Below are 15,935 nucleotides of genomic sequence, written 5' to 3'. Positions count from 1 at the left end.
AAGTTTGGGAGGTAATAACTTTTACCAGATTTAAACTGCAATCCGCTTAATAACACTCACCATCATAATGTTTATTTTGTCTATATCCACTGAGACTGTCAGCTTAACAGTCTTATTAATGATGCATACTAAAAACGGCAGACACACTATCTACTGTATTGAAGGACAGGTGATGCGTCAGAAGGCTGTAAAACTACAAATAGAGACACGTAATTAAAATACTAATATACTAAGATAGACTGGGTTTTTGTGTGTTTCTGAAAGCGAGAACATGTTTCCAATATTTTAATTCACTAGCCAGTAGTGAAAGTCTGTCAGTGTGGTGTTCTTCCAGTTTCATCGCTTAGTATAAATAATATTTAATAATACAGTATTGCTCTGGACTTGTTGAGTGAGACTGCGCAATCTATTATTTGTTAATTATTATTTTCATTTTGGGCTCTGCAATGTATAAATAAATATACTGATGAATTGTAAACATGGTTAGAAGTATATGTGGGTATTATGTCAAATAATGACATACTATCAGTAATAAATTGTACAAAAGTTTAGTATAGGGCAATAATTTAAATATATTGTGCAGCCCTATGAGATTTAAAAACAACAACAATGCAGATGCAAAAGTGGCTGTTCCTCCAGCTGTGGTCCATGGGTGATGTTATCCCTTTATACATTTGATATACATGTTGAACTAGTATAATTACACCTCCTAAAGGTAGTGAGATATTATAAAGCTCTCTTAGAGAAGTGCTCTAAAACGGAGCCGACATCTTTATAGCCAGCAGAGAATTTCAGTGGTCAATCTATAAGCCACACTGTACATTGAAAGTCTCTGCACCCTGGATGTGCTTTTGAGGAACACCAGTGACTTGTATGGAGACAATCTTCTGCACGAAGTGTAATTGTGAAATTGGTTTGGAAATCTTTTAGTATTGTTTTCTTCAAAATGATAACTTCCCAGTTTAAAAAAATTGCTTGTTGATGACTAGTAATTTTGATGTTCTAAAAGCCACCTGCATTTGTTACTGTAATAAAAACCTTATTTAAAAAAAAACGTATACATTTTTCATGTGTGTTCTACATCTATACATTTGAGGGACCACAGCAAGATTTATGGCAAGCTAATTTTTAAGCGTCAGGGCTTCTCCCTGTCTTTACAACTTTTTGGATCTGTTTTGGTTACAAATATTGCACATAGCATCACAAAATGACAAATGTAAATCGTTACTATATCAAAAAATAGTAAAAATATACTACATTTAACATTTTTATAACTTCATAATAATTCAATATCAACAGGCCATCAAAGTCCCTACTTTCCCCATCAAGAACATTAGCATCGCATGTTTACAGTACAATGTGCAACCACCAGTTGAAATGACTTAGGTGCTAACAGGACTATCAGAACTACATGAGCTTTCTATGCATTTGACCCTTTTAACTTCACTTTTAAACTGACAAATAATATCTACTAACCACTGTAGTAGTACATAATTACTTGGTCATTGTCTATAAAGGTATTCAGTTACTCAGGCCATTTTAAGTGTCTGGTATATTGAGGTAAAACTGGATAAGCAGTCAGACATCTTTAACACAAAAACCTAGTCACCTGGACTAACTACTACTGACTCTACCATGCAAATTGATGTCTTCATTTGCCTCAAAAACATTATAAATTAACTAAAGAACCAATTCACTTGGTGTTATGAAGAGTAAGCTCCTTCTCAGAGCTCAGGCTCTCAGACGTCATCTCTTTGTGGCTCTCCCTTGATCTCCGTTCTATAGGTGAGGACGATGTTGTTCCTTCCTCCCAAGTCTGGAGGGAGCACATATGGGTCATGTGATTGGGGATGTGCATCTGTGCTGACCGACCATCTGTCACTGTGAAGCAACTGTCCACAGCCGATCCTCGCCCTGGACGGGTTTGTCCGCATCGTGGTCCACAGAGCAAAGCCATGAACTCCTTGCGCACACTGCGGTGCATGTAGCCGTAGATGTATGGGTGCAGGCAACACTGCAGAAAAAAGAGGACAAGTGCCAGTGAGGCCAGCCATGGTGGGACGGTAGTGCTGGAGCGTATGGAAATGGTGCTCAAAACACTGTACGGGCCCATGCTGAGCACATAGGAGGCCATGATGACGAAAACCACCCTAGCTGCCTTGCAGTGGTAGTGGAAGCGCCTGTGCCTGTTTCTGGATGTATTTGTAGCTGAGAAAGAGCTTTCTTGTTCAGGCTGCTGCTGCTGCCTACGGGGACTGGAGCCTAAATCTGGAGGGTGGTTGGTTTGAACAGGGTGCACCAAAGCATTCTGCCGCCGGGCTGCCCTGAACACCATCCAATAGCAGCAAAGCATGATGGCCACAGGCAGCCAGAAGGAAAGAGCAGCCACCAGTGCTGAGTATGAATGACTGGAGGACCATACCATGGTGCAGGCATTATGGTGTCGGTCGAAATCGATAGCTCCCCAGCCATAGAGAGGTGGTGTGCTCTGCAGCAAGCTCAACAGCCAGGTAAGAGCAATCAGGTTAGTGCCCAGGTGAGGCGTCATCCGTGTAGGATATGACAGGGGATGGATAATGGCTAAGTAGCGGTCCACAGACACAACGATAATAGTGTTCACCCCAGTGAAAGCAAAAAGGTGCATGAGCACCACTAGAGCTTGACACAGACGGGCGTCCAGTGGCCAGACCTCAGGAACAGTGGCAGCAATAACAAACGGCATGACGAGTACTGTTTGTAGCAGATCAGCCAGCAGTAGGTTGAGCACAAAGCGGTTGGCCACATGCAGGAGCTGTGGCTTTCTTTGGAACACCAGCAGTACCACCACATTGCCAAAGAGAGACATGCACACAATAGCTGAAATGGCCACCATCTTCACAGCACTATTTGTCAGCGAAGGCGGATGAAGGGCGCCAGGGTCCCAGGGCACCGCACTCAAGTTATAATTCATGCTAGGATGCTGTGTTGCGGACATGGTGGTGCTGAGGAAGTGGCTGATGATGCATGTGGCGGCCTGGAACACCCCAGCAGCATCACCATGGCAATTTATACAAGCCCTGTCGTCCTGTCTTCACCTGGCCGATTATTTCCAATGCAAGTGCACCGAGGGTTTACATTCAACAGCCTGACAGATTTCATCATTTGTCCCGCTATTTCTAGAACGAACATCCAATATGGAGCAGCAGGTCCGACTTACAGTCTTAAATCCGATGGTTTAGAGCATGGCAGCGACTTGGCTCATGTTCTCCTTGATATTTTTCTTCAGCACTCGGGGCTGACTGAAGCTAAAGCCAGTGTGGTCAGTCTGTTTAATCCTCCTGCACAACGGTGACAAAACAGCTGGAAAGCACAGCTGTCAACATTCCATTGTTAACCCAAGCGCGAGGATTCTCAGGACACAAAGAAGCTGTCGCCGTCCGAATCGGTTAAAAAGACGTGGGATTATTATTATTATTTTATTTTATTTATTTTATTATTTTTACCTTGCGATTGCGACCATTACGAGGAGCGCTGACTCTTCTGTGTGGCTCGTGCCATGTCCAAGCCCGTGGTGTGTCCTCGCTCGCGCGTCCCCGGTGGACGGCGTTGTGCTGCGCTCGCGACGCTGCGCTCCCATTTTAGCGATAATCAATGGCCGCGTTGTGCTTTTGCATGCAGCACACGTCTCTGATTATCACTCACAGCTTTGCTTTATATCTGCTGCTCTTTCTCTCGCACTCAGATCGCAATAACACCCTCTCACAGCACACATCGGGTGCTAAATCTTCTGTCAATGTCCCCTACATGCAACATGCACCCGCTCTACATGCAGCTGCAGATCTGCTACTCGCTCTCCAGCGTTAAAAAGCCCTAGACATGAAACCATGACTGATATTAGACCAGGAAAATAACATGCAAGATTAAATACAACCGTGCAATTAATACCAATAAACCATAACAACAACAATAATGATGGACGTTTTTTTTCTTCCTGTAACAACAAATATGTCATGATATATTGTAATGCATAAATACAATATTCAGTTCACTTTTATTTGTATAGCGCTTTTAACAATTGACATTCGAAAAGCAGCTTTACCAGATCAAAAGAATTATTTAAGTTGTGTATGAAATGTGAATGTGCATGAATCAAAATTATATGATTGTCCCTGATGAGCAACCAGAGAACGACGGCGACAGTGGCAAGGAAAAGCTCCCTGAGATGGCAATAGGAAGAAACCTTGGGAGGAACCAGACTCAACAGGGAACCCATCCTCATTTGGATGAAAACAGATAGCAGGGATTGATCTGCATAATACTATGTGAGACTGGAAGTTCAGTATAACTGGAGACATAATTAAATGGAGTCTAGTTTGTTCCTGGAGGCTCAGGTAGACTGTAGGAAATTCCAGTCCTAAACTATTGAGTGACTGAAGTCAGTGGTCCTCCGAGAACAGCTGTCTGCATCAGTCAAGGAAAGGACCGTCTTTGTGGAAAAGTGGAATTATCCCCAGTCACCACACGCATCCCAGGCAGACCAAATGGGGCATCCAAATCTCCAACCAGAAGCAAGACTACAGGATGTGTTAGACAGGTCCAGAGGGCAGAGGGGGTCTGGATCACTGGCAACTCAGGAGCGACATGTATAGCTTGACAGAGAGATAGGTAGAGGAAAAAGGAGAGAGAGGGAGAGAGAGAGAGAGAGGAGAGAGCAGAAGAAGAGAGAGATGGAAAGATAACAGTTGGGTAACTATGACAGCATAACTAAAAGGGAGAGCCAAAATGAAACACAGACATGACGGCTCCCTGAGATGTAAAGCGACCAATCACCTTACCGTCAACAAACCTGAGTGATCAATGAGAGTGGGGAAGACAGCATCTAAACATACCAGTTCACCGAATAGAAACCCAGCACTAGCACTTTAAACCCTGTAAATATATTTTAAGCCTAAATTTGTGTAATCATATTTACATGTATACAATATTTACTTAACACAATTAGGTCTTTTTATTGTTAAGACACAAATTTGCTATATTTGCTTTAAGCACTTGGGACAATGGAACTGTAGCTCATCAGGTTAATGTTCTGGGTTACTGATCAGGAGGTCAGCGGTTCAAGGCCCAGCTTCATCATACTGCCATTGTGGGCCTTTGAGCAAGACACTAAATCCTGTTTGCTCCAGGGTCACGTATAATAGGCTCTGCCTGGTGCTCGGATATGCAAGGGAAAAAACACTGTACAGTAATGTATATGTAACAAAAACTTAAATAAACATGTTTTCATTTTCAGGAATTGCTTTATTATTATTTATTTCAGGAACACAGTATGCTATAGGAATAAACCCGATAAGAAAATCAGTTTAGGTGGCAATTAAGATTTATCAATCAATCCTTCCTTCTTCAAAAGCTTATCTGAAATCCAGCAGGGAACCTCAAACTTCAATTTCCCCAGCCACCTCAGCTAACTCAACTCATCTCACCTCAGCTATCTCTCCACTTAGTTCTTTGTCTGCCCCGTGGTCTTCTCTCAACTGTAGCCAGGAACTTCTCCCTAGGGACGCCTCCTCGTGACATCCTTACTAGAACCACTTCAACAGACTCTTTTCCATGCAAAGGAGCAGCAGTTCTACTCTAAGCTTCTCACTGATGTCTGAGCCAACCTTATGCTTCAATGTCCCATCACTCGTAAACAAGACTCCGAGATACTTAAACTCTTTCACTTGGGGTAATGACTCGCTTCCTACCTGGAGTAGACAATCCATCGGTTTCCTGCTGAGAACCATAACCACCGATTTCGAGGTCCTGATCCTCATCCCCGCTGTCTCACACTCGGCTGCAAACTGATCTAGCAAGCGCTGGTGGTTACAGACTGATGATGACATCAGAACCACATCATCTGCAAAAAGGATTGGTGACAGAGCAAAACCCTGATGGAGGTCAACACCCACCAGAAACAAGTCTGACTTACTGCCGAAAACCTAGAAACAGCTCTCACTTTGAGCGTAAACAAATTGGATGGCCCCGGGAAGTGACCCCCTTCCCCCCTACTTCAGTAGTAACTCCCACAGAAAAACCCAGGGAACCCAATCAGACGCCTTTTCCAAATGCACAAATCACATGTAGACTGAATAGGCATATTCCTAAGCCCTCTCCAGGATTCCTGCAAGAGTAAAAAGCTGGCTGCCGTTTCATGACCAACACTGAATCCACATTGTTTCTCTTCAACCTGGGGTTCAAAAATCAACCAAACCCTCTTTTCCAGGACCTTAGCGTACACTTTCCCATGGAGGCTACATAGTGTGATTCCCCCATAGCTAGCACACACCCTCTGGCCCCATTTTGAAGAGGGGAACCACCACCCCAGTCTGTCACTCCTTAGGCACCTTCCACACAATGTTGAAAAGGCGTGTCAACTAGGACAGCACCTCAAAAGCCACAGCCTTCAGCATTTCTGGACAGATTTCATCAAAACACCAGGCTTGGCCACCATAGAATTGTTTGACTACCTCAGTGACCTCACCCAGGGAGATTGATGTCGACACCTTCGCCATCCTCCAACTATGCCTCTGCAGTAGAGGGTGGATTAGTCAGGTTCAGGAAAGTGCTCTTTTCACCACCTGATTACCTCCTCAGTCGAGACCAGCAGTGTTCCATCCCTGCTTTACACAGCTTGGGTTTCCTCTCCTAAGGTGCCGGATGGTTTTCCAGAAACACCTTCATGCCGCTTAAAAATCCTTATCCATGGCTTTTCCAAACTCCTCCCACACTCACTGCTTTGCGTCTTCTACCTCTGCATCTCCCATCCTTCGAGCCTGCCGGTACCTTGCACCTGCCTCCAGAGTCCCCTGAGATAACATAATTCAGACTTATATTTGATTTAAGATAAAACATACCGTACATAATTATGCAATTTTTTTTTAAGATTCCAACTGAACATAAATATTTGTATCATCATTTCATTTACCATTAAACCAACACTGTAGCTATCTTAATTTAAGATGGAGGATAACCTTCTGCAGTTAATATGTCACAGCCTTGGTGTAGATAATACCAGTAGTAACATGATTAAGTTAAGATTAAGTAATAAGAAAGATACTTAGCCAACACTGTTTTAGCATTTACAAACACTTGATAAATTGTACTGTATATTGTCTATATCCTCATTGGCTGACCTTTACTATAGAAAAAACAAATATGTAGCTAGCTATTGTTTGCTTATGACTGTATAATAAACCTGTCAGACTATTGTTAATAGTTTGTTGCTTTTGCCCTGTCATCTGCAAGTGTTTGGCCATTGAGTCTTATCCAGTTTTACTGCCAGACATATGTTATCTGGTGGTTTACTGAGCAGGATAAATGTCTGTCTGTTTAATAGAAATTTTGTTAACTTCCTTATTTTTTCATATTAAACAGGAGTGTCTTTTCTTGTACAGTACTTTCCTTTTTGGTCTTAGGCTACTCATTCCTTGGTTTTAACCTGTTAACAATCCAAAGCTACTCGTAAATTTATAGGTAATGATATTTTATTCTGTAGATTACTCTGACAATTATTTATTTAATTATTCTGCTAGTATTAATGATACTTTCTCTTATCCTATGTTTCTCGTTATTCACCCTTTGCATATGACACATTTCATACAATCGTCACAGCTAGGAAAGGATCCATTTCCTTATTTAAATTCTCTTTTATTGTTTGTGAGTTTTTCTCACTTTACTTTCGAACAGTAGAAGTGATTGCTAAAATCAAAGAACAAAATGAATGTTCCATTAATCATAACAACTGCAATAGCCCCAGTGGGTCTATCAAAAATATACAGCCCACCTAAAAAAAATAATGGAAAAGTTTTCTTTTCCAGCAGGGCTTAGCACCTGCCCAAATGTCTGACCAGATAATTTGTCTGACCTGAACCCCATAACTCCCTCAATCCCAAGCCCAAACCTACCTTCCATGGAATACGGCAAACAAACCAATCCAATCCATGGAGATCCCACCCCGCAACCCTCGGCACCCAAAGGGTCCTGCACTAATGTTCTGGTGGCAGAAAGCACCAGCACACCACCAGTGGTCTTGTGGACTCATGCCCTGAGGGTCCAGAGCTGCACAAGTGTGACATAAGGGAAACCCATGCAATATTGGGCATAATGTTTTGGGTTTATTTTTATGGCTGATCTGTGTAAATATTAAGGTTCATTGAAAATCTTAATACAGACATATACAACACACATAAAATGACATTTCTAAATAGCTATTTAAATGATATTGTGTTTCTGATTACTCTCAACCTATGTACTATTGATTGGAAAGGGTTTAAGCATGATGATACAGTATATAAAGTGATATGTTTATTATCATGTTGTACAGCAAACCTGTGAGCAGATACTGCTGTTCATTTATACATTATTATAATAATTCTGTACAGATTGCTACTGTTTTTGTTTTTTGTTTTTTGCAGTGAAGCAATTCTGTTTATTAACCATGTCTGTGCTAGAGAAAAGATTTTTGTTCATACCTAATACAGTGGGCATAACACTGTTGCTAGGGGATTACATGTGTAGGTGGATTAGCTACTCTAAATTGCTCCTAGGTGTGAATTTGGTGCCCTGCAGTGAACAGGGATTCCATGCCGAGTATATTTCTGCTTCATGCCCAGTGTATATGGGATTTGTGAGAGATACAATAAAAACCGGAGCAAGGTAAAGTAGTTATGATAAATAAATGCATTCAATAGAAAGTTTTATTAGTATTACTAGAATAGCCTTGCTACTAAGTGAAACAATCCAAGAAATTAATGTATTAGTTTAAAGTGTGTTTTTTAAGTTAAAATTGGCACGAGAGTGTATTTAAACGCGAAACTACTTCTCATGTGTCTATCCAATTTATTCCATGTTATTTTCTACATAATGTCAGCACTATATGAAATATTTTGTTCTTTTGCAGTCTCATTTGGTGGATAGGACTTATAGGAACCAATATAGAGTTAGACAAGGACGATCTGACAAATATATATCACTTTTTTACAGGCTACCCCCAATTATTTCGAAAGGGGAAAACAGTCCAGCATGGATAATACTAAGATGTACTGGAATGGTAAGGCAGATTCGTTCGTTTTGGTTTTACAGTGAAGTTATTTGAATTTTTGATCAAAAGATCAATATGAGACAAGATCTGATTTTCAGCTTTCGTTTTCTGATAATTAAATTTGGATAAGTATTTGGTTATAAACACCAGTTTTGTGATTTTACATTTGTATAACAGCGCAATGCATTTGAAGTGATGCAATTAAAGTTTGATTGAAGTGTGGACTGTGAGCTTTAATTTAAGGAGTGTACTGTACAATATATTCATTAACTGTTTAGAAATACGACCATTTTTACAATGTCTTCACTCTCTTCCACATTTCCACAGGCAGCATCATGTTTTATAAATGTTTAGCCATAGTAACTTACACATGCAGATTTTAGATTTTCTTTTGCATATTCACATATTGTCTGTTTGTTTCAATCATTTTCTTTTAATATTTATGGAAGACTCCAGCAATAAAAATTAGTTGTTGTGCAGTCCCATCCATTAGGCTGCAATTTTAAGGGCCAAAGCATAAACTTCGGGGGGCTCTAGGTCATGGTGACAACACAAGATCAGTCCACATTTTTCTATTTCTGTCAATTTTAGGGGGCATCTTTGGGCATTCCCAAATCTAACATGTTTCCAGGGTATGCCCCAGGTGAGGTTAAGGCCATTGCCAGAACTGTAAACAGAAATTTGTCTCAAACTTGAAAATACCTAGGATATTTGCTGGTGAAAGAATGCGCACCTGAGGACAGGGCTGTATGTGTAATTTACTATGGTGTAGCAGTGATCCAGTGTGTCTCTGAAGTGACATATAATGTGTTGGTTGTTTTGTATTAGCTCTTGGCTGGAATTAGCTATATTAAGGGATGGATTCTGAATTTTATTGTACTGCGCTGATAATCCCTGACCAAATCATCACCAAGGTCATCTGCAAAGAGCATTTGTGGAAAGCACACTTTCAGCCCCTCAGCTGAGATGAATAAATCCTTAGTAGGTAATAATCTAACCTATCAGAAATTATTTCCCACATAATCATAATGATTTTTGCACTCCAAACACACCTTCTGAAATGTTTGATAATTCCTTATAAGATGGATATGTTGGTGGGAAATCAGTAAAGCAATTAGTTCTGGAGCACAGAATACAGATAACTAAGAAAATCAATTACCTCAACACGAAAATATTATGTATTTTTGGCTTCTAACCTGGTACACAAAACATAAAAAGGCAGTCAGGGGATGGAGATGTGGATTGCGCATGGTCTTGTACAGGTGATGAAACACATGGGAATGGGATATGTATTTGCTGTATTACAGAAATTATTATCCGTATCGGCAACTACTTTAAACAGTATGTCCCCATTCACACATGCACCATGAGCTGTGAGCAGGGAGCTCAAAAAAGTATAAAGATAAATAGACATAGATGATGCACTTGTGTAAAGCTCAAGGGTACCATCTAGTGGCTGTTGTGGAAACTGCTGCGGTGTAAATTTAAATATTTAATGAAACGTGAATTACAGCCAGTTTGGACTAAATATGGACGCGCACACACATTTGATTTATTATAACCTTTGCCATATTTTGTATAACTTTTCTATTATACGAATCAGCCATATGCAATTTCTATAAAAAGGAATTTAAATTCAAATTTTGTCACAAAAAATAATAATTATTATTTTTTATATAAAAGTTGCAAATGACTGATTCATATAATTATTTGAAGTCAGCGTTTAGGAGAAAATTTAGATCAGTACTATAAGGATTTTTAATGGCAAAAATTTCACATATATATGAATCAGTCATATGCATTTTTTTTTTGTAAATTGCTACCATTAAACCACAAAGTGCTGAAAACTTTTTCAAACAGTCAGTGGAATTATTGAATTCTTGAGATGTCTTTTAGTTTTGAACCACGAAGAACGCATAATAGACAGCATTCAGGCACAAAAGAACCTAATCTCCATTATATAGCATGCTGTTGTTAAAATGTGATTGTTTTGCCTCCAAAGGCATTGGAGTTCTTATTGGGATCAACAGCATCTTGAGTTTTAAGGGTTTTATATATATATATAATTTTTATTTTATTTTATTTATTTTTTTTTAGCAAAATCTGGCATTGCCAGGAGGGGAAATGTGGTTCTTTGTTGGATCTCTGAGGAATATGTTCCAAGACATTCCTTTTGATCCACAACAAAAAAATACTTTAATTCTAGAAGTAGGCTTTTGCATCAGCCACCCTTCTTCAATATATTAATTTTGACAAATGTTGTGCAATTTTTCTATTGAAACCAGGAGATATTCTGTGTGAAGGAGCAGGGAATAAAGCACAATGGGACAAAACATTTCATCTGTTATGTTTATTCCTCACCCTGTTAGCATACATTTCAGAACACTGAGTGCTGCTTGTTGTGGTTTTGAGGTTGGAAACCATTTAAATAATAGATAAAATTTGACTGTAACACCCATACTGTATGTGCTCAGTTCAAAACCATTGGCATTTACATGGATTTTAACCCCTCTTTCTTTCTTTCTTTCTTTCTTTCGTTCTTTCTTTCTTTCTTTCTTTCTTTCTTTCTTTCTTTCTTTCTTTCTTTCGTTCGTTCTTTCTTTCTTTCTTTCTTTCTTTCTTTCTTTCTTTCTTTCTTTCGTTCTTTCTTTCTTTCTTTCTTTCTTGTTGTTGTTGTTGCAATAGCCACTCTTCTGGGAAGGCTTTCTGCTATAGATTTGGAATGTGTTGTGGGAATTTGTGCTTAATCAAACAACAACAACAACAAAAAAAAAAAACATTAATGAGGTTAAGCATAGTCAAACCTTAGGACTGCAATTGTTATGAACAATTTGTACTAAAACTGTTTTCATCATTAAAAAACATAAAACAGTTGTTTATCTCAACACTATAATTAATTCTGAAATCCTGAGCCTCTAATTCTGTTACTCATAAGTTGATCATATGCTCCTATTATTATGAAAACAATTTATGTTTTATACAGTATTTAATTTTTTTCTTCAAGTAAACCTGATCAATGTGACAATGTTAGTTATTAAGAAATCTACAGAAATAAAATGAAATTAAATTTAAAGGTCTTAATTGAAGTCTTATTGTCTTATTGAAGCTCACTTCGTACACAGGGGATGAAACAGGATCCAGTGAGGAGCGTCCAAAATAAATGTTAGAAAATTGTCTATTTTTGCTTAATGCCCACATATAATGGTCAGTTGCCCACAGACATTCGAGGATACAGTTTTTAATAGAGTCAATAATTTTACCAGGTACTGTAGGGCAAATTATATACAAAATACAAATAAAGAAAGTGATCGAGTGTCTAATAGAACCTACAAAAATAAAACATTTAAAGGGTTTCTATTCTTATTCCTAAGGCTTGTTTTCACTGCTGAAACTGTTTAAAAGTAATTACTTGTGATTTCTGTTGAGCCTCCCATTCATGGTAGTGGACTGCAACCACAACAGGCCAAAGTGCTCAATGGATGACTGTCCTCTCTGGGCCCAAGGAAGACATTCAAAGAAATTGTACAAGGCTCTTTCAGGAGATTAACTTGCTATGAGGGCTACCTGCCATGTATCATATTCATGGAGTTGGCACAAAAGATTTTCCAGTTGAGGCCACAGCTGTGTGAAAACCAAGGCTCAATAGGGTAATGGTCACAAAAGACAAACCTCAAGTGTAGAAAAAAGTCTTCTTAGATGTTAGATTCCTATTCATGTGATGATTCTCTCTGTCTTCTATTGAGAATCTGTGAACCAGCCAAAACACCCAGGCTAATTAACTTCAGAGGCAGTCTTGAGGCATGGCCTGCAAAGAAGGCAGCATAAAAGACCAAAATAGTTCTTAATAAAATCTTTCACCAGACTCCTTTGTAGCCGTACACATTACAAAAGTAGAACATGAACATGGTGTTGGAGTGCTGAAGCTGAACTATGCTGCAAGCTCATTTGTATATTATTTGAGTCAAGTCTTAAAATATATTTATTTCGTTTATTATATAGAAGTTACAATTATGAACCTGATGGACAAGGCAAACACATGCTGCAGGATGGCAAACATGCAACAATTTTTCCAAGTGCTGCTTACGGTTATGTCTTCAGATAAAGTTATGCTTATGATGCTGCAACTGAGAGTGTTAATATCTGAATATCAAAGACCTGATCAGGAGGATTACAGCAGGCTGGCCTCCACCTCCCTCACACATAAAAACACTGGGTGTCTTTGTGTTGGGATGCAGCACACCATCAAAACTCCATCTGCCATGTTCATCTTTGCCTCCTGCAGGCCGTGTGTGACTGCCCTGACCACAAAGAAGAATGTGCGAATGACACACACACACACACACACACACACACACACACACACACACACACACACACACACACACACACACACACACACACACACACACATATCAAAACTTAAATCATGGCCAGTTTCTAAACATGGGTGTGGGTATGCAAGTAAATGTGAAAAACAAATGTGAAAAAAAAAATGTAAGAGAAGAGAAGGTATATTGGTGGCAATAAACAAACAAATATTGAATGGATTGTAAAAGAACAAAAATTATGCAGAGGTACATGCAAAATTGTCAACGCCATTATCTCAGGGTTAAAACTGAGAAAAGCAACTGAATGGTCCTCTTTCATACACGGAACATGCTGTGCCATATAGAGAGAACCAGAGGGAGGCCCTGGGCGCTTTGCTTGTGCTTACAGAGTGGAAAGGCTCTGACAGGTGTGTCATTATGTGTGTGAGGGTGTGTGTGAAGTAAAAGTGTTCCAGGGGAGTTCTATGACTGCTGGTAATGTGTTTATCAAGCATGAGTCTTTTAAAAGAGACCATTTGAACTGTTGCCTCTCTCTCTCTCCCTCTCTCTTCCTCTCTCTCTCTTTCTGTATTTCCGCTGTTGCCTTCATAACCTTCCTGAAGAGAAAAAAAGCCTCTGGCTCACAGTTGGCTGAACCTTCCTTAATGAGCCTGAGAGCCAGCACCAGTCTCCATTCTGCTACTCAGACATATGAGAGAAGCAACACAGCAAGAAAAAGCGAGCAGAAAGAGAAAATGAAATGAATGAATTAATTAAGAAATTAATACTAATGATATTAGCTTCCACAACATTGCAAATGCTTAGGGAACTGGCCTCCATCTAGGTATGCCTCTGCTGCACCAGTTGATAGGCTTTTTCTTCACCTGGGTAAGAACATTTCCAGTATTTTGTCAAACCTGTGTTTAAGTTGATGTTTGGAACTCGTGGTGATTTTCTACATGCTGTATATAGCCATGTATGAGGTATGCTCATATATTAAATGCATATAACCTTGAAACCACATTGTATTTATTTGAAGCCATGGCGTCGCAAGACCAGTCACTTCATTTAATTGAATGTATCTTCTTCTACAAAAAAATAGTTTTACAGTGTATTTAAGAAGCTGTTCACAGTGTATCAGTATGGCACAGAGAGTAGGTTTGCTGAGCTTGTGGTGCAGTCTGTGTGGAATATGAGCGCATTCATTCCATTTTCAGCATAAGTTTAGTCTGATTTCCTCACACTTCCCCAAAGCATGTAATTCCAGGAACAGACTCTGGATCCACAATGAATGAATTAATGAAAGAAAGAATAAAGCCTGTGAATCATGTGCAGTCTTCGTTACATGTAACTTCAATAATCAGTTCTGTTGACTGCTTGAACAGATACTTCACATTTCAGCCACTAGATGTCAGTGTTCACCTGGCTACTGGCCCTTTGGTCCCTTGGGGCGCTTTAGCAGACTCATGGTGTGACCGCTTCCCTAGGAAGCTACCATGACATTTACTTCACTTAATGACACAAGCTAATTAATCATTAGCGATCCCAGAGGTATTCCTGTTAGGGAGCCTTTGTCGTGCCTGCTCCCAGCAGGAGGCCTAAGCCTCAACATGTTATGTATGCATATGTTCATCAATTTTATTCTGGGCTAAAAATATCTTCCTGTTCGCCTGTTTATGCATTTCAATTTGACTTTAGTTCAAGATCTGAGTTCCAGTGAAGTATGCCATGCTAGTTCGGTTATATTCGTCTTAACCTCGCTGCGACTCAGGAGACTACAGACGACCTGTGGATCAAATGCATGAACACTTTTGAAAGTAGAAATAGAAGCAATTATATGATCATGCGCATGTCACAGATTTTAATTTAATTGCTTCATTTAGAGATAGCAGTGTCTCTAAGTAAGCTTCAGTGTCACAGGCAGTGCAGCACTGCAGTGGTTCTAATTTAATACTCTAGTCCTTGTCTAAAAACATAATATAGCCTTTGCATGCAACAGACTGGTTTGTTTTGGGGTGTGAAGATATTCTAAAGTATATAGTCTGAAAACAAAAATACATAGGTTGTGCCTAATTGTCTCCCATGCTGTGGAATCTTTTGCTGTAAAACCCGAGAAAAAATGTGGTTGTGTGTGACTCGTGTGCGGAAAAGGACAGCAACCCAGTGAAGTTCTGAACTATATTATGAGCTATACGCTCTGACTGATTTTTAGTCTCCCATATGGAACTAGAATGAGCCACTAGGGACCCCTACCAGACACACAGTAGGGGGCTTATTTTCTGGGCATACTGTAGAGTTTCTCTGCCCTACAGATCTTCCTGGCTGTAGGAAGATCATGTCCATCTCCCCCCAAGAAAGGAGAATGCTTCCAAGATGCCTATTCGGCAGTATGAAGCTGAAGTACTCATCAATAAATAGTTTTTTAGCCACATTAGCAAACCCCTCCTACTGATTTGGGCATGCCATGGCCAGCTGTTCCTACCTGAAGAAGTGTTTCAAAATGGGAAATAATAAATCACCTTTTCTAATATACAGTGTCTGGCCCCTGGACTGTATTTGTATACTGTATA

At 39.7% G+C, this 15,935-nt stretch overlaps 1 protein-coding gene across 1 annotated transcript; it reads right to left on the bottom strand.

Annotated features, from left to right (window-relative positions):
- Positions 1 to 309: 309 nt before the first annotated feature.
- On the bottom strand, positions 310 to 3,409 carry gpr101 (G protein-coupled receptor 101). The gene has a single exon (XM_053505835.1). It carries the CDS (start codon positions 2,972 to 2,974, stop codon positions 1,694 to 1,696), a length of 1,281 nt encoding a protein of 426 aa, XP_053361810.1. The 5' UTR covers positions 2,975 to 3,409; the 3' UTR covers positions 310 to 1,693.
- Between the last annotated feature and the right edge of the window lie 12,526 nt (positions 3,410 to 15,935).

The sequence above is a fragment of the Clarias gariepinus genome, chromosome 10 (genome assembly GCF_024256425.1).
Source record: "Clarias gariepinus isolate MV-2021 ecotype Netherlands chromosome 10, CGAR_prim_01v2, whole genome shotgun sequence".
Taxonomy (NCBI): Eukaryota; Metazoa; Chordata; class Actinopteri; order Siluriformes; family Clariidae; genus Clarias; species Clarias gariepinus.
Note: the sequence above shows the minus strand (reverse complement) of the source record. Positions and strands in the feature narration are given on the sequence as shown.

Excerpts from the sequence above, each read along its gene's own strand:
- gpr101 (XM_053505835.1), bottom strand. The coding sequence starts at position 2,974 with ATGTCCGCAACACAGCATCCTAGCATGAATTATAACTTGAGTGCGGTG.